This window comes from Penicillium brevicompactum (assembly GCF_028827555.1).
Source record: "Penicillium brevicompactum strain IBT 35665 chromosome Unknown utg000006l_segment0_segment0, whole genome shotgun sequence".
NCBI classification, from domain to species: Eukaryota; Fungi; Ascomycota; class Eurotiomycetes; order Eurotiales; family Aspergillaceae; genus Penicillium; species Penicillium brevicompactum.
Genome location: NW_026623209.1, coordinates 1,904,676 through 1,921,252, shown reverse-complemented (window position 1 = coordinate 1,921,252; position 16,577 = coordinate 1,904,676). Strand labels below are relative to the sequence as shown.

Below are 16,577 nucleotides of genomic sequence, written 5' to 3'. Positions count from 1 at the left end.
AGACACACAAACCACAGCACATCAATGATCGCCTTCTAAGCATCCCATAGCCAGTCGCCTCCACAAACACTGCTGTCACGCCGATTCCCAAATCTTGATAGTCATGTCGTCAGAAGTATAGACCACCATATTACCGTCATTTTCCAACTTGATGGCTCGAACCCAACCTGAATAACCAGTAACAACGCCGAGACAAGAAATTTCGAGCGGTGACCCCGACTGCACAGCCCAGAGGCGAATTGTCAAGTCATCTGCGGCAGTCGCAATCAGGCGTCCATCGGCAGAGAACGTGATGAGGCGCAACGGACCTGAATGGCCCTTGAGAACATTGAGCAGATTCCCAGAAGTCACATCCCAAATGCACAGCGTCTTGTCCTGGGACCCAGACACGAGAAGCCTTCCATCTTGAGAGAAGCACACCGCCCGAATAGAAGAGTCCTGATCACACAAACAGTGAATTTGCTTGCCAGTGGCTGTATCCCACAGACGAATAGAATTATCATCGGAAGTCGAAGCAAGCGTCTTTCCATCGGGCGAGAAAGCCACAGCGCGTACCCAACCGGAGTGACCTTCGAGAATCCACAGAAGGGAGCCCTCCCCCCCGCATTCCACAATCGCACGGAAAAGTCATCCGAGGCAGATGCAAGCGTCGTGCCATCGGGGGAAAATTCAACCACGCGCACCTTGCCCGTATGGCCCTGCAGCGTGCGGTAAGTGAAACCAGTAATGGCGTCCCTAATGCGAACGGTCATATCGTCAGACGCAGTAGCCAGAAGGCGGCCACTAGGGGAGAAGCGCACAGCACGGACCCAGTTTGAGTGGCCGTTATCCTTGGCTGGACCGCGTTGAAGGCCGGTATTGGTGTTCCAGAGACGGATGGTCATGTCATTGGAGACGGAGGCGAGTTCACCATTGCGAGACGGAGTCACGTCCCAGATCCAGCCGGTGTGGCCGTCTAGGGTTTTGGAGACGACTAGCTTCCGAAGGGTGTCCGACATAGCGGATCGGAGGTCAAAAGTGCGGAGTCTTGAGACTCCGAGAGAAGGTGGTGAGGAGGTTCCAAGGTTGAGCTGTAGAAGGGGCAGATTTTCTCATAATGAGATTGGAGTTGAGCGGTCAGCAGTGCATTGAGGTAAAAAGTCCCGAATAGTTCTACTCTATAAGACACTAAGATAGTTGACTTTTGGCATCGAAAACAGAAATGTTCAGGATTTGCCTAGATGCTTAGTCAGACGGGGCCAGGCCCGTCCATGGGGGATCTGCTGACCTGCAGTACTTCCATGGGTGCTTTTTTCTTTTCTTTTCTTTTGGCATATCAAAGTACAGAGATATACAGATGGACTGTTTGGACAGTGATTACCGGGAATATGCTTGTTTTTGTTTCCTGGTTTGTCTTTGTGTTCCCCCCCATGTTTTTTAATACTCTTTTTTAGACTCTTTCTGGGGCTAATACAAGGCATCTATAGGTAAAACATCATACGGAATACTACGGAGGATACATACCTACACTCTTGTGAATATACACAAAGTACAGAGTACGCACTACGGAGTACTCCGTACTTGGATTTCAATATCAATATCAAAACCTAGTAGACTAGCGCATTAGTCTCCCGCAACAACATCCCAGTCGGTTATCAATCGACCTAATTCCTTGGCGGGCGGCAACTCTAATCTTTCCTTTTTTCATTCTTTTTTTTTCCACCGGCATTGTGATCTCACCGTCTTACATAACATTCATATTAATAGTTCTATCTGGGCATGCATCCTCGTCACATCTTCCCCCTTGGATAAGTTGGAAGTCGTCAACATGGACAAGACCGACCCTGTGGGCGCCCCGGATGTGCCCGATGAAGTCAGCTCCGGGCCAACTCTCGACGAAGAGAAGATTGAACGGTCTCTCGTTCGAAAGATTGATATACACATTCTCCCATTTGTGGTGTTATTGTATCTTTTCAGCTTCTTGGATCGAGGTAAGTGGGGTGTTGGGGGTGGGCTGATCCCTGACTCATCCCTTGTTTAATCCGACCATGAATACTCAAAATACTGACTTGATGTGTAGTGAACATTGGCAATGCCCGTTTATATGGACTAGAAGAGGATCTAGGTCTTGTTGGTAATCAGTACCAAGTTGCAGTCTCGATCCTCTTCGTGACATACTGTGTATGCAAATCTTGGAATCACTCAAGCTTCGAGCGTGAACTAACCAATCCAGTTCTTTGAGGTTCCCTCCAACCTCGTTCTCAAAAAGCTGAGGCCCTCGCGGTACATCGCGACTATTTCTGTCTTGTGGGGCATCATTGCAACGCTCACAGGAATTACTCAGAATTATGGCGGCCTGATCGCCTGTCGCGTCCTACTGGGCGTTGTAGAAGCCGGACTGTTCCCTGGGTTCATCACCTACCTCACGCTCTTCTATAACAAGCGTGAGATTGCTCTGCGAACCGGCTACCTTTTCAGCAGCGCAGCCATCGCAGGAGCATTCGGCGGACTACTAGCATACGGCATCGGGTTCATGGACGGCATTTGTGGACTGCGAGGATGGCGCTGGATCATGATCATCGAGGGAATGCCGACAGTGCTTCTGGGTGTCGCAACTTGGTTTGGGCTCGCAGATGGACCCGACACCGCGTACTATCTCACTAAAGAAGAGCGCGTAATCGTTGCTCGTCGACGAGCTCGTTACGTCGGGCAGACCGATTCTGCACAGAAGTTCCACTGGGCGGATGTCAAAGAAGGTGTGATGGACTGGAAGATCTGGGCATTTTCAATTGGACAGTTCGGCATCGACACCATGCTTTACGGATATAGTACTTTCCTTCCTACTATCATCAAAGGCATGGGCAGCTGGTCGACACCCGAAGTCCAGGCATTGACAATCCCATGCTACGCTCTGGGGGCTATTGTCTATCTTGCCGTTGCCTGGGTGAGCGATCGCACTCAACAGCGTGCGATCTTCATTTGTCTTTTCAGTGCCATCTCCGTCGTCGGCTACGGAATCTTGATCTCCGACGCCTCCTCTGGTGTACATTATTTCGGTGCCTTGATGGTTGCATTGGGACTTTACGTCGCCGTTGGCCTGCCACTTGCTTGGCTGCCTACAAACCTTCCGCGTTACGGGAAGCGCGCTTACGCAACGGGCTTGCAGCTTACATTTGGCAACATCAGTGGTGTCATGTCACCATTCCTCTACCCAACTTCGGAGGGTCCCCGTTTTGTCCGCGGAAACGCTGTCACTCTGGGACTGGTTGGGTTTGCTGGTCTTGTGTACGGTGGGATGTGGTTTGCCTACAAAATCATTAACAAGCGCAGAGCTCGGGGCGTCGAGGACGAGAAGATTTCCTCCTTATCAGAGCAAGATATCCAGGAAATGGGCGACCGAAATCCCAGATTCCTGTACAGCACATGAGCGGTTTGATCATCTTATACCCATGCATTTACGGGTCATCCTTTCGGCTTTTCAAGAATCATGATGTACAGTCATAGAGCATTGAACTAGATACTATTAGACAGGGAGATATGAGACCTTAACACACCTCCTGACAGTTACCTCGTTATCTTCATTTATCTATACCATCAAAAATCAGAACAAGGCTGAGCCCATTCGTTATTGCCAATTGCCAAAAGGCAAAATATCATTGGAGAGAAGTCATCAATACCCACAGCATCCATCCATACCCGTCCGTGGACACGGGGAGCTCTTGATAATGATGATGTCATTTCCGAAGTATGACTCTGGGGTAAGCCTTGCACAAACAACATCACAATCACCTATTTTCACTCCACTAGGTATCCAGAGATCCAGTACCCAGCACTAAAAAGCAGTCCTCAAAGCACATACATTCATCGAAAGCAAAATGAAAAGAATCACTCCCCTCCGGCGAGCAGTCCAAACCATCGTCCAACCCGCCACCACACATCCTTTCCCTCCGCGTACAACGTGCCACCTTCAATCCGAGAAGCCCACTGACCAAATCCTGCTTGAGAGGTGTATTCTGAACCCAGAGCACTCAGAGACCTGTCAGTCTGGCACAGACGAGGAGGTCGGCCGCCACAACTCGCCCTACGATCCGAAGCAAACAAGACCCGAACAGGAGCATCTCGCCCTAGAGGAAGAGTACAGACTGGAGGGAGACACGCTCCATGACCCCCTCTACATTAGTCCAGCCAACAGGGATTTCAGCCTGATCCTCGATCCGATGGCTGGTCCACATGTTTTGAAGCACCTGAGAAGTGTGAGGGGCTGGACTAATAAACACAAACAGGTGCTCCTGAAAACTACTCCATACGAGCTGAGAGAATACGAAAGTGTTTTCGCAAAATTGAGGAAACCGGGCGAAAAGAACCAGGAGTTCGCAAGAAGATTTTCTGCACCTCATACATGGCCCTACTATTGAGCTCCATCTGAACCTTGGAATGATCCACACCATTCCATGACAAGAGGTAGTGTTCATTTTTGAACGCACACAGCTTCAATGTTGTTGCCATCCGAATCGATCACAAATGCCGAGTAATAGGGCTGCCGACTCATTTCCTTCCTTATCCCTGGCCCTCCGTTGTCGCGTGCGCCATTCTCGCTATCGAAATGTTTGAGACCCTGGACAACTTGAAATTGTAGCGCGCAACTTACAGTGCTATTTGGTAGAATCTGTCTACAGACTCAGGGTCTAATCCACTGTGTTTAGCGGTTTCTCCATATATCAAGACTGATCTCGGGGTGTCCTTACTTGGGGCGTCAAATGCGATGTGCGTTGGAAGATTCTCTTTTCCTTCTGGTAGTTTCTGCAGCCAAAAATAAGGGTAATCATTTCCAAATCCGATGAGAGCCTCGTTGTTAGCGCAGATCATCTCGCTGTAGCCGATTGGTTGTAGGACTGTCCGGTAAAACGACCGTAGCGCTGTGAACTTGGCTGCTGAGCTCCACACGAATACATGGTTGATTGTCATATTGTAGTAATTCAGAGCAAATTTGAGATCATAATAATTTAGGATAGACATTGGGAGGCTTGCTGGCTTAAATGCTTCGTTGGCCCCACTCCCGAGGTCTGTACTCCGGGCTCCGTAAGAGCTCGGAGTTCCGAGTTCAGCACTACATTCCGCTCTCCAGCGCTTCACTTTTGTCCAAACATCACCATGGAAGACAAAAATTCAGAGAAGAGGCCTGGATGCCCATTCTGTGCTACTCACTTCAGTCATCGTATGCTCTTGTTACCCAGGACTCGTTCACACTGGCTAACCATTTTGTAGGGTCCTCCCTGATCCGTCACTTGAAGAACAACTGCAATAAAGCTCAGCCGCATACCATCAGGCGCAAGTCATGCCACCAATGTGTTGCCGACAAAAGCAGGTGTAATCTGAAGCGTCCCACTTGCTCGCGGTGCTCACTGAAAAGTATTGCTTGTCAATATCCCCAAACGGAAGCGAGCGAGGCGCAAGAGCTTGAGCATTCCAGCTTCATTTCGGACAAAGAACATGCGGGTCCTTCTACACCACAACAATCACTAAATATTATCACGCAAGACACCCCGACCATCGATCCAAATTTGTTCGATTCCTTTTTTACGGGATTGGGTCCCTGGGATCTTACCCAGGAATCATCAAGTCTCGCGTTGCGCTCCCCGAATTGTGCTCTTAGCCCTGATACATTCTTTTTGAATGAAAACGGTGATTCCAGTCCCCCAGAGCTGATCTCCAATATAATCGTCTCATCCGACCACATTGAACTACAACAAAATACTATACCAGCAGCCTTGGCTAACCACAGCATGGAATTTATCTTTCGGGTTCTTCGAAGCTGGCCAAGAATGCTAGCTGAAGAGTTCCAAACTCCTCCATTATTCCACCCTAGCCAAGTCGGTCCTAATATCAAACTACCCGCTCCACTGGCGAACTGCGTGACTCTAGCAAAAATGTGGCACGGCCACTGCCCAGGCGCGGAAGAGATTGTTCGCACAACAATAATGCGCGAGCTGGACAGTATAGTGGAACAGTCTGAGGAGAAAGATGAAGCGATTTTATTGGCTGCATTGCAGTCAGTGGTCATGTATACGATCATTCTCCTCTCTCCGACATCAGGCTCGAAGCTCCAAAAGTCTGACCACCATATAATATTCCGCAAAGTCGAGCTATTGGTCTATCAGATTGTTCGGACGGGTCTTTATCTTCAAGAAGAGCGCACCCAAACACGACCTTCGTGGGAGGCGTGGATTTTTGTGACCTCGAAACGCCGTGCGGTACTTGCCCTCTATCTTCTTCATTGGGCCTATTCAGTTCTGCATAAAGTACCATGTTTTGACTGCAGGGATCTTGGTTTCATGCCTGCACCTGCCGCCAAAGCGCTGTGGCAAGCTCGGACAGAACAAGAATGGAACACTCGTTATATCCACTGGCTGTCACGTTGGAATGGACAGGGCTACCTACAGGCTGAGTTTGGAAAGATTCAGCCTGGGGTAGTGATGAATGCGAGGGCAGAAAAATGGCTCGAGGAGTCCGATGAGTTTGGCTTCATCATGATATCCATTGGTATGTGATATGGGTTCGTTGTGATGTGCCCACGCTGACTTTTGGTCCAGTCAATGCCACAGAATTTGATCCGCCATCACTCAAGACACTGTCTCGTTGAGTTTACTTACACGCCGTGAATATTCCTGCCATTCGAAGAGTGTTCGCGCCTAGTTGATTCGCAAGCACGATCTTTTTGATAGTAGGCAGCTTCGGAAAATTGTGCTCGCCACGTAGTTTGTCATGGACCAGCACATGATCTGGTTGCTAACTTGGTTTCCTATCAAATATAATGATTGCAAGGAGTAATCAGTTCAATTCCAAGTGGCCATTGAGGCTATCCGCGCGTGGCCCGCTGGTCCCACCGTCGAACCCAATCCGGCGAAGGTAGGGTGTCGCCCCTGTTGCACCCAGACGAAGTCTCTCCGGAAGAATCATCTTAGTCCCCAAAGTCTCATAATGGAGTGAGGCTCACAATTCACTTGTGGTGTAGTGCGGGGAGACGTCATCTGTGGGAAAAACATGTTGAAATGTTGTGATGTCCACCCCGGCAATCTCTAGTCTCACACACCCACGACCTCCTATCCTTTAATTTTAAAAAGCATGAGCAAGAGAGTCTCATTGGATCGAATTCACAGATGCAACATCGCGATACCCCTCACCATGCCGCAACTCACCCCCACCGCCCCATTGTATAGGCAGTCCTTAGTGCGGGGGTCCACCAAGGGCCTATCTTTGCCCCTTGCGTCGGTTCGCCAACTCACAAACCGCAAGTTTCCTGTATCTTTCCAACATCACTCACCAAGGCCACTTCCAAGTCAAATTCCAGACCGCAATATGTATTCTCCCAAAGTTGGCGACTCAATCGACAGTCTGGACACCCCGTCCATGATTGCAGACCTGGATCTTGTCGAAGCCAACATTGAGAAGCTCATGAGCAAGCTCCTCCCGAGTGGACTTGATATTCGTCCCCACCTGAAGACGACAAAGAGTGCAATCCTGGCACACAGGCTGGTCAAGGCGGGTGCAAGGGGAGGCTGCGTGGCGAAAGTGAGCGAGGCAGAAGCAATCGCAGACGCCGGCTTTGACGACTTGTTTATCACCTGCGAGGTCGTTGGCCCAGCGAAAGTCAAAAGGCTAGTGGATTTATATCGCAAGCATCGGAATATCAGGATTGTCGTTGACAGCGAGGTTGGAGCGACGGCCATCAACTCGGCTTTGGCCAGCTCAGGAATTCCCGAGCCCATCTCCGTTCTCATTGACCTTGATGTCGGCCTTCACCGCACCGGTGTCCTTCCCGGAGAGCCGGTCTTGACCCTGGCACAGCATGTTGGTGGTCTCAAGCATTTGAAACTCATTGGTCTTCACGGCTATGAGGGCCATCTTCAGCATTTGCATGATTACGAGGATCGAAAGAGCCAATGTCTCGAGTCGATGAAAACACTCACAAATACCGCCGACGTGTTGCGAAAGGAAGGTTTTAATATTGAGGTGGTTACCACTGGAGGTACTGGAACTGCAGAATTCTGCGCCACAGTCCCTGGCGTGACTGAGCTCCAGCCTGGATCTTTCATCTTCATGGATACGGACTATCGGAATGCTGTTGGCACTTTCTACTCCAACAGTCTGACCATCCTTTCAACGGTTCTCAGCAAGCAGGGGCCCTGTTCGGTGACCATTGATAGTGGCCTGAAGTCTCTGACGACCGACAGTGGCTTGGCAGAGTGCAAGGATTCACGATACTCTTATGGCGTCCTTGGAGATGAGCACGGGTCACTCAGTTGGGAAGAAGGGACCCCGGCACTCTCGGTCGGAGATCGTATTGAGATGGTGCCCAGTCACATTGACCCGACCGTCAATCTGCATGATGTTTATTACGCTCACCGTCGGGGTGTCATCGAGGAAATTTGGCCGGTGGACTCTAGGGGTAAGGTCCAATAACACAATCGCATCCCTGCGGCGCCATTGGGAGAAGAGTGAAGCTGGATTTATTTCATAGAATCCTGCAAGGTGTTTCAATAAAGCAATATGTTCGTGATCATCTAGCTGCGTGTGGCTCATAAAAGGGTATTACATATCCTCACTTTCCAGACATGAGTGAGACGCCTATCCGACGAAGGAGATGTCTCAAAGTAAAATCCCACTGATTTTTCCAGAATCCCAAAAGCGCGGATACCAAAATTCAAAAGGGCTCAGAGGCGATCAGCTGGCTTGGTAGACCTTGAAACTTTTGAACTCCCAATAAGCATTATTGAAGCTTGTCGCGTTGTCCCGTACAAAGGCCTCGCAAGTGCCGGGGCAGCTGCTTTGGGTCGTGTAGAACTTATCCGCGCCAGCCCAGTCACCGCACAGGTCGATGTTGGCGACAATGCTCTGGTTTTTGAAATGCGACCCGATGTTGCAATCTGTGTTGGGGAAATCCGCAAATGCTGTGCCCCAAGTGGATGGGTCGGGGCTTCCAGAGGTGATATCAGATGGGATTTTTGAGCGTGCCCATTGCCATACTCGGATTCCAGCGCTGCGGAGCTCCATTGCGTAGACCTAAGGGGTAATTTTGATCAGCTCACTGTGCTCCTTGATCCCAAGCGACATCTAGGGGGTTCAAAACTTACTCCGCCTCCGTTATTGTTGAATTCGGGGCCAAAGGTGCTATCGGCACCTGTCACACCACATCCCGAGTACTCATTCGCCTTGTAATAACAGTTCTTGTTCTGGACAGAGCCTGTTTCTTTGCGCTTGACGCTCATAGAGCACCCGCTGGATGTATGGAGCGTGGCTTGGTTTCCAAAGGTTCCGCCATTTGCGGCCTCGACGATATCAATTTCTCCGTGCTCGGGCCAGTTGCTCGGGTCTGTGAGCCACAACGCAGGCCAGGTTCCACATCCGTAGGGGGTGTGGAGAACGTCAAAGACAAACAGGCCATCAGCGTATGTGTTGTTTGATGTGATTCTGACCGATTGGCGACCACTGGCAGCTTGGGTTCCACTTAATGTGGTATCCACCTTGAGCACGGCCGACTCACTGCTGGCATAGGTGAGGTTGAGCCATTCAGCATTGGCTCGGCTGATGTATCTGGATTACCAGTTAGCAAGTGGCAAGGGTATTCAGGAGGCAATCTTACTGCACAAAGCCGTTGGCAGGATCGGCATCCGTGAAGTATTCGAAATTGTTGAAGAAATCAGATCCCGAATAGGTGTCTTGTAGTGTGTAGTCCAGTTTGGAGTAATTGGGGTATCGGTTGGCTCGTACGCCCAGCACTGATCCAACAACAACTGCGACAATGACCACAATCACGCCGGCTGCAAGGAAGAGCTTTTTCTTCAATGACCACCCTCGTGGATCCCATTTGGAGTGTGGGGTAGGTTCTCCGCTCCAGGATCCGTATACAGGTAAATCAGCACCGGAAGGTCCTTTTTGCGGTATCGGTCCACTGTTTTGATATGGTGCATGGTCGGCATAGTGGTCATGCATCCTGAAGAGTGTGCAACAGTCAGAGCCCCTCCGCGTTAAGTCTGGAGAATGGTTGAATGATTGAGCAAAGAAGAGGAAGAAAGAAAAAGCAAACACAAAAACAAAAACAAAGTCGCATCAGAAAAAAAAAAAAGATCCAGATAAGCCGTGAGGCAGGCCACGCGTTAGATATGTGGGGCCAGGCACCTGGCAGGTTTCCCACCCTTGTTGCTTGTTGTGATTGTGTCGATCATTGTAGGTTCATTCTTGTCAAATTAATCCTAGAACCCTTTTTACTTCAACCTTCAATTTTCCTTTCAATTCAAATCCAACATCTTCAAAGCAATCTACCAAAGTTGGGAGGGTTTGAGTGAATCCCGCAGGGTTCCAAGGTTAGTATAGTACAAGGAGGTTATAAATAGCACGTCACTCATGTGCAACTAAGACAGCAGAATCCAGGAATGTCTTACTAACATTTCCATGAGTGCGGTTAGCAAGCAAGAAACAAATCGACTCGGGTGATTCATTCACCTCCCATCAGACATATCTGCAAGTTTTGAGACCAGATCAAAGTCGACGGACCGGGTTTATTTATAGAGATCACGTGATACATAGTCATGTGATACATTGCACTTTGGGCCTCCCCGACCACCCTACTGGCATTTATGTACATCGCACCGCAAGAGTTTCCGTTCGGTCAGGTGATAGCCCCACAATTTTAGAAGTACCCATGCCAATGATTTGATGATATCATATTATATATGGTAAAGCTTGTCTTTTAAAAACTAAGCTATTGGCTTTGGGATATTATATAAAGCTATGTTCGAATTTTGAAGATAACAGAGTAACTAGACATAGCACAGTATTGTAAAGATATTAGTGAGGATACTTAAAAGAATGTGGGGCTATCACCTGACCGAATGGAAACTTTTGCGGTGGAACTGTAACAGGGACAGCAAAACAAGATGCATGCATGTCCATATATACAGACTCAGAGTGACGTTGAAAACGCAAAGTGGACCGCGAAGCCCCAATCATCAGAGCTTTACCTATTCCCTCACCTGGACAGCTTCAAGTTTGGGAAAACTCCTACCAAACCACACGAATGTCACTCTGCTCCATCTTGACTACTTGTATGTATGCCCCAGGAACTATATGTACAAGCCTTAGTGTCGCGCTCACGCGCGGCCAAACAGACGGCTAAACAGAGGATAATACTTGCTTGTAAACAACTGGTCACAGAAGAGAGCTGTCATCACCTCCCGGGCCTCTTTTCAACTATCCTTCTAACTATCCTTCTAACAAGAAGTATGACAAATATGATTAGTACACCTGGGCAATAAACTCCAACCTGATTGGGCTGATAAGCCGTGTTTGACAAAGTCCAGATTGTAGACTCCCATCACTTCTAAGACCAAGAAATGCGTCAATTCCCAAAGTTTTTATTTCCGACCAAACTGCTACAACAACCTTACTTTGGACCAAAAAATACCTAGTCCGAGTAAAGATATTAGAACAAACTTCCAATGTTCTTCATATTTGTGCCCTCTCCATCTTTCCTTATTATTTACAGGTCTTTGGAGATGGCTTCTCTTTCCAGGCCTTTCCCCATATATAGAGAGCCCACAAAGCGGGCGAAGTGACGATCATTACACCCGCCATAATCACCCCCATCCATCCAACACCAGTATTATCTATCAGTGGGACCACAGCCGCAACAGCTCCGGCTGATGTGAGGTAGCTCACTAAGTTCATAGCAGCATGCGTTGAGGCTGGCCTGGAAGCATTCAGATCCACGGCCAAGATAGCTATCGTGCTACTCACGCCTGTAGTAGCGTTCCCGTAAAAGAACAGCAGGATGAGTGGGCCCGCTAAATGCACATTGTAGTTCATGACCCAGCCGTACCCAACGATACAAACACAGCAAAAATAAACAAATGGTATTGTCAGCCTCAAGCGAGCCTTTTCAAGCGGCATACGCTCGAGCTGCTCGGGAGATTGTCGATTGGGCTGGATATCCTCACCTATCTGGTGTGCCTGACGTCTGTATAACCAGTCCGCAATTGTTCCTGCCGTCCAGCGACTTGAAAGGCCCCCAAAAGTGAAAGGAAGATAACACAATCCAATATGCAGTGGGATCAACTTGTAATTCGCTGCCAGTAGAGTGGTCAAACTATTGGTAATAGCCGAGGATGTGAAAGTGTTGGCAGCACTGCAGATGACAAGGAGAGCAACATGGGCGTCCAGGAGCATTGTGAGGGTTTGCCGAATCCCTGGACGTTGGTTGAATTGACTCGTGTGCTGGGCTCTTTTTCGTACTCCACAGGTCGAGCTATTTGTAGCGCACATCTGTTCCATGGCTGGGGATGTAGACTGCCATTTCCTACTACGGCACGGCTGGTTTCAGGGAGAAATAATAGCATAATGGAGACGACCACACTCGAGCAGATAGCAAGAAACCAAAATACACTTCTCCATCCCAGGTACTGTGTCAGAATACCGCCTAGAGTCGGCCCAATGGCCGGGCCTAGGGTGACCCCAAGCGAGGTGTAGAGCATATATTTTCCTCGCTCAGCCCGTGTAACCAGATCATTTACAGACGCAGTGGAGATAACCACAGCGCTACTGCTAGCAAACCCTTGTAAGCATCGTAGAACCAGCAAGATTGGGAATTTGGTTTGACAGGCCAGTCCAATGCTGGTTCCAATAAAGATGAACAAACATGTGATAATGACTGGACGGCGACCGTTTTGATCAGAGAACCCGGCAGTCAACAGAGGAGACACAGCTTGGAATATCTATTAATGTTAGCAATGTCCAAGCACGCCACAAAGATATGACCTGCCTTATACACAGTGATTGTTAAGTTGATTTCAGAAATTGAAACATTCATATCCCTCGCCATCGACCCAAGGGCGGGAAGATATATGCCTGCTGAGATGGGGCCAAGGAAAATCACCATTGAACAGGTACATATTGTCAGGATTTTCGCCCACTCGGATAGAACACAGTACAGTGGCTCGGGCTTAGCACTCGAAGTTTCGATCGAACTGTCTTCCTGCTCTTGACATTCGGCATCTTTCGCAGTAGAAAGATTGGAAAGTTTACTGCTGTTGGGCTCTGACTCTTCGTGGCCCATTGTAGCTGGAATATGTGAAACTTTGTTCCTGTTTAGCTTTCTGTTTCTTCTTCCCAAGTCTGGGGGAAACTTCACAATTCATAGAAAATGAAGACCCATGACTCTTACATCTTACTCAGGATCCTTTGAGCTAAACTCGATCGCACTCACTTCCAAGGTTTTGTCCACAGTATCATACCAGCAATCCGAAGAATGAAAAAAGGGAGAGGATATATTCCAAGGTTTCTGTCCACTCTGTAGATATTGAGAATGTATTATACCTCGTCACCGGGCGCATGAAGGGATAAAGGAGTAGCCAAATCATCCACATTGTGATTACGCGTACTTCGTACTCCGTACCTGCTATTGATCTGATCATTATTTTACTTGCTGCAGATACTCCATACTATTTCTTGCTTTTTCTGCTTCTCATTCAAGATTTGATACTAACTAATGTGCTTTTTCTAATTTGTTATGTTGTTTTTAGTACGGCCTTTGATAAGGCCCGACTGACATCCAGATACCACAAAGTCTAAAGTTTCAGATTACTACTACTGTACGAAAAGTTTTGAGGGAGAGAATCCTTGTTGCCAATCTTCGAATGCGGCTCCAAAATTGCAACCTCACCCCTTACCCCCTGGAAAACCTCCACTGCTTGTGCTACGGAGTACCCAGGTGCACCTTGGTACTCAAATTGGGAAAGGATAGTCCACTAGCATACAATTACTCAAACTATCAAGTTATACGGACTACTCCGTCGATGAATAGAGTAGGACTAGTGCAATAGTTAAACTGATCTTCGAATGTTCTCTATGACATCATGTCTACTATAAAGATAGCCGCAGGTCTTGAGTATAAACCCACTTTACCCAAAAGGAACCTAGCTTCAATTTCAAAGTTATATAGTGAAAGCACATCACCGGTGAAATCAAATCAGTGTAACCAGCTCAGAGTGGCCTTTAAGCACAAATATCATGATGAAGAGACAGAAACTAGATCTCACTAGAGTGCTCCATATTTGGGCAGCTGCACCGGTCTTACTGATTCATTGGCCTGAGGCAACTTTCAAGATTCTCTGTGTCAAGTTTGCCTACGAGTACGGGTAATCTGCACCTCTGCCGTGTTTCAAAGATACACTACCCCGTACCTAGGTATGGAGCACACTACAAGTATCTGTGCTCGGCCGGGTGGGGTCAGTAGATCCGGCCATCTAAGCCGGTAACGTATATCAAGATATGTATGTAGTACTACGCTCATGAAATCTCTGTGTAAGTATCGACTAGCTTGTGTATCCTTAATACTGATCAGCAGATCTAAAACCAGTGAGAGCTTGGACCGTTCGGGACAAGATGAAGACCTTTCCTCAACATAACCAGCTTAAGCCACTGTTAACTAGGTAGGCTTTCTAGGATATCATCGCCATTGCTTCAAGCAACTTTGAACTCATGAATTGGGTGCAGAATGTTGTGTTGTGTAGGGTAAATAAGTTCTCAGAAGGTCAGTCATCGATAACCTCGGGAATCTGTTCTCGGCTGATGTGGGGGAAAATCCCGGCAGTTTTCAATGGATCTGTGTGGGCAGCTGCCAAGTCAGATCACTCCTGACGAAGCTTATCTTGCATACTTTGTGCAATGCATGGAAGTTTGTTAGTTTTGTCTCCAGAATAATTCAGATCAGTGGAGATATCTATACAGCAAAAAGCGGGTCAACCAGGCTTATTTTGACACAGTTGCACCAAAGGTCATGATAATCCATATCAGCGTCTGGCTCTTAGAGTAGATCTACGGAATACGGATTACAGATTACTCTCGTAAGAGATTTCGCTTGAGTGTAATTCTAACACATCTCCACCTCGTTCCACTTGACTTACGAAAAGCTTAAGTTACCTCGTGGGTGCGTCAATAAAGAAGACCATAACGATACATATCTGCTCGCTCAACGTTGCTTGAGAGCACATCTATTGAGAATCTTGGCTCTACAGTATAGCACAGCTCAAACTGTAGGATCGAGATTCCACCTATTAGAATTTGAGTCCACAGTTGATAGTTGTCAGGTGAGGAACAGTCCTGCAAGAATGCCCAATCAACCTATTCAAGAAGACGAGGTATTTTTAAAAGCTCCAAAATCATGTTATAGGTTAATTTTGAAGCCTGCCAGGAACTCTATGTAAACAGTTCTAAACAGTATTATCTATATAAATCTACTTTGACATTCTATTCTCATTCGTGTGGTTATGTCTCCGTGGTCCGTAGAAAATAGCTAGAAACTCCAATTGTTTGCCGCGTGCAACTTTCAATCTTTCTTATTGGGTGCCGATACGACCTCGGGAGGATTGGATTACGGAGCAAGGAGTACTCCGTATCAAATATTTCCATATCGCGGTGTATTTAATGCGTCTGACATGTAACTCAATCCAAGGCTGTTACCGCTACTTCTATGTAAGTACCTATCACATCATGTACTGCATGCAGCGTTTGCAGAACTATTGATGATAGCCTGACGACCACCCAACAGGGATGACAGCTTTATCAAAGCGCAAAGACAAAGACTCAACGGAATTCTCGGATCAAGAACACCGAGCGCCGATTATCGTCTGATCAGAAATTGCAGAAGAAAAAGCCGGGTGTTCCTTTACCCCTTGCATACTTACATGTGAATCGGGGTTTAGGGTAGAGTGCGGCAGATCCCTTGTCGTGTCAGCTCGCTCGACTCCACGGTTCATATCCGTACATTTTCACGGGCTTACAATGGGTTGTCCTCGGGCCAAGCGGGAAGTTAGTGGGAGCGCTTGTACGGAGCATGTACGGAGCACAGTACATGTAGGCTGTAGAGTTTTTTCTTCACTCCACCTTCGGACAGGAAAAGCAAATCCGCAATGCATGTTATAAGGGGCTACGGCGTACGGAGTACGGAGGATTTAGCGGAGAATAAACACAGTTCAATTTATTGAGCCACGGAAAACGGAGTATTTGTACGAGACAATTTTGCGCATCATATCCACCAAGCCCCTGAGTTGTACGGAGTATGGTGCGTAAAAAAGGCACTACAAGTATGGAGTATGGAGTACTCCGTACTTGTTTACGGAGTTCTGAGTACTCCCTAGAAGGGGGAAGAACAGCAAGTTTTGAGAGCGCGAGCTTTGGTTTCGTGGACCCACCGTATGTCCAGACAGGACCCACCCGGCCCCACCGCCAAACCGAGATGAACCATGGTCAGGGGCAAGCCAACCACTCGTACCTTTTACAAAAAGTTTTTTCAGATCTGTGACCCACCTTGCATACGATCGCGGCACAGCTGTCTCAGCTCTCTTCGCCTTGGAACCACACTTGGCTTGTTTTCATTTTTCCTATTGCTTCGCGTAGCAGATTTCATCCGCTTGCGAAATTACAAGACAAAGATCTTCACTCATTCCCTACGTTATAAGTAAATGGCTCGAATTGTGGTAGGTCCACTCCCCCTCAGGTGGGTTATTCTGGAAGAATCTGATGTCAAATATTATGTATGCACAACG

General features: G+C 47.9%; 8 protein-coding genes across 8 annotated transcripts; 4 read left to right on the top strand and 4 right to left on the bottom strand.

The window, feature by feature from the left end:
- Positions 1 to 75: 75 nt before the first annotated feature.
- On the bottom strand, positions 76 to 998 carry N7506_008934 (WD40 repeat domain-containing protein; the record flags this gene model as incomplete). The annotated part of the gene is given in 2 exon segments (XM_056958227.1): positions 76 to 438; positions 453 to 998. 2 exon segments carry the CDS (start codon positions 996 to 998, stop codon positions 76 to 78), a joined length of 909 nt encoding a protein of 302 aa, XP_056807617.1.
- An 809-nt stretch (positions 999 to 1,807) lies between these two features.
- On the top strand, positions 1,808 to 3,406 carry N7506_008933 (putative MFS transporter; the record flags this gene model as incomplete). The annotated part of the gene is made up of 3 exons (XM_056958226.1): positions 1,808 to 1,970; positions 2,060 to 2,160; positions 2,213 to 3,406. 3 exons carry the CDS (start codon positions 1,808 to 1,810, stop codon positions 3,404 to 3,406), a joined length of 1,458 nt encoding a protein of 485 aa, XP_056807616.1.
- Positions 3,407 to 3,854: 448 nt separating this feature from the next.
- Positions 3,855 to 4,394, top strand: N7506_008932 (uncharacterized protein; the record flags this gene model as incomplete). The annotated part of the gene is made up of 1 exon (XM_056958225.1): positions 3,855 to 4,394. One exon carries the CDS (start codon positions 3,855 to 3,857, stop codon positions 4,392 to 4,394), a length of 540 nt encoding a protein of 179 aa, XP_056807615.1.
- Positions 4,395 to 4,447: 53 nt separating this feature from the next.
- On the bottom strand, positions 4,448 to 4,944 carry N7506_008931 (VOC family protein; the record flags this gene model as incomplete). The annotated part of the gene is made up of 3 exons (XM_056958224.1): positions 4,448 to 4,574; positions 4,628 to 4,664; positions 4,725 to 4,944. 3 exons carry the CDS (start codon positions 4,942 to 4,944, stop codon positions 4,448 to 4,450), a joined length of 384 nt encoding a protein of 127 aa, XP_056807614.1.
- A 186-nt stretch (positions 4,945 to 5,130) lies between these two features.
- On the top strand, positions 5,131 to 6,527 carry N7506_008930 (Zn(II)2Cys6 transcription factor domain-containing protein; the record flags this gene model as incomplete). Its single annotated transcript, XM_056958223.1, has 2 exons — positions 5,131 to 5,194; positions 5,245 to 6,527. 2 exons carry the CDS (start codon positions 5,131 to 5,133, stop codon positions 6,525 to 6,527), a joined length of 1,347 nt encoding a protein of 448 aa, XP_056807613.1.
- An 808-nt stretch (positions 6,528 to 7,335) lies between these two features.
- Positions 7,336 to 8,439, top strand: N7506_008929 (DSD1 family PLP-dependent enzyme; the record flags this gene model as incomplete). The annotated part of the gene is made up of 1 exon (XM_056958222.1): positions 7,336 to 8,439. One exon carries the CDS (start codon positions 7,336 to 7,338, stop codon positions 8,437 to 8,439), a length of 1,104 nt encoding a protein of 367 aa, XP_056807612.1.
- A 261-nt stretch (positions 8,440 to 8,700) lies between these two features.
- On the bottom strand, positions 8,701 to 9,969 carry N7506_008928 (glycoside hydrolase family 16 protein; the record flags this gene model as incomplete). The annotated part of the gene is made up of 3 exons (XM_056958221.1): positions 8,701 to 9,039; positions 9,111 to 9,570; positions 9,620 to 9,969. 3 exons carry the CDS (start codon positions 9,967 to 9,969, stop codon positions 8,701 to 8,703), a joined length of 1,149 nt encoding a protein of 382 aa, XP_056807611.1.
- A 1,542-nt stretch (positions 9,970 to 11,511) lies between these two features.
- On the bottom strand, positions 11,512 to 13,092 carry N7506_008927 (MFS general substrate transporter; the record flags this gene model as incomplete). The annotated part of the gene is given in 3 exon segments (XM_056958220.1): positions 11,512 to 12,321; positions 12,336 to 12,746; positions 12,803 to 13,092. 3 exon segments carry the CDS (start codon positions 13,085 to 13,087, stop codon positions 11,512 to 11,514), a joined length of 1,506 nt encoding a protein of 501 aa, XP_056807610.1. The 5' UTR covers positions 13,088 to 13,092.
- Positions 13,093 to 16,577: the final 3,485 nt, after the last annotated feature.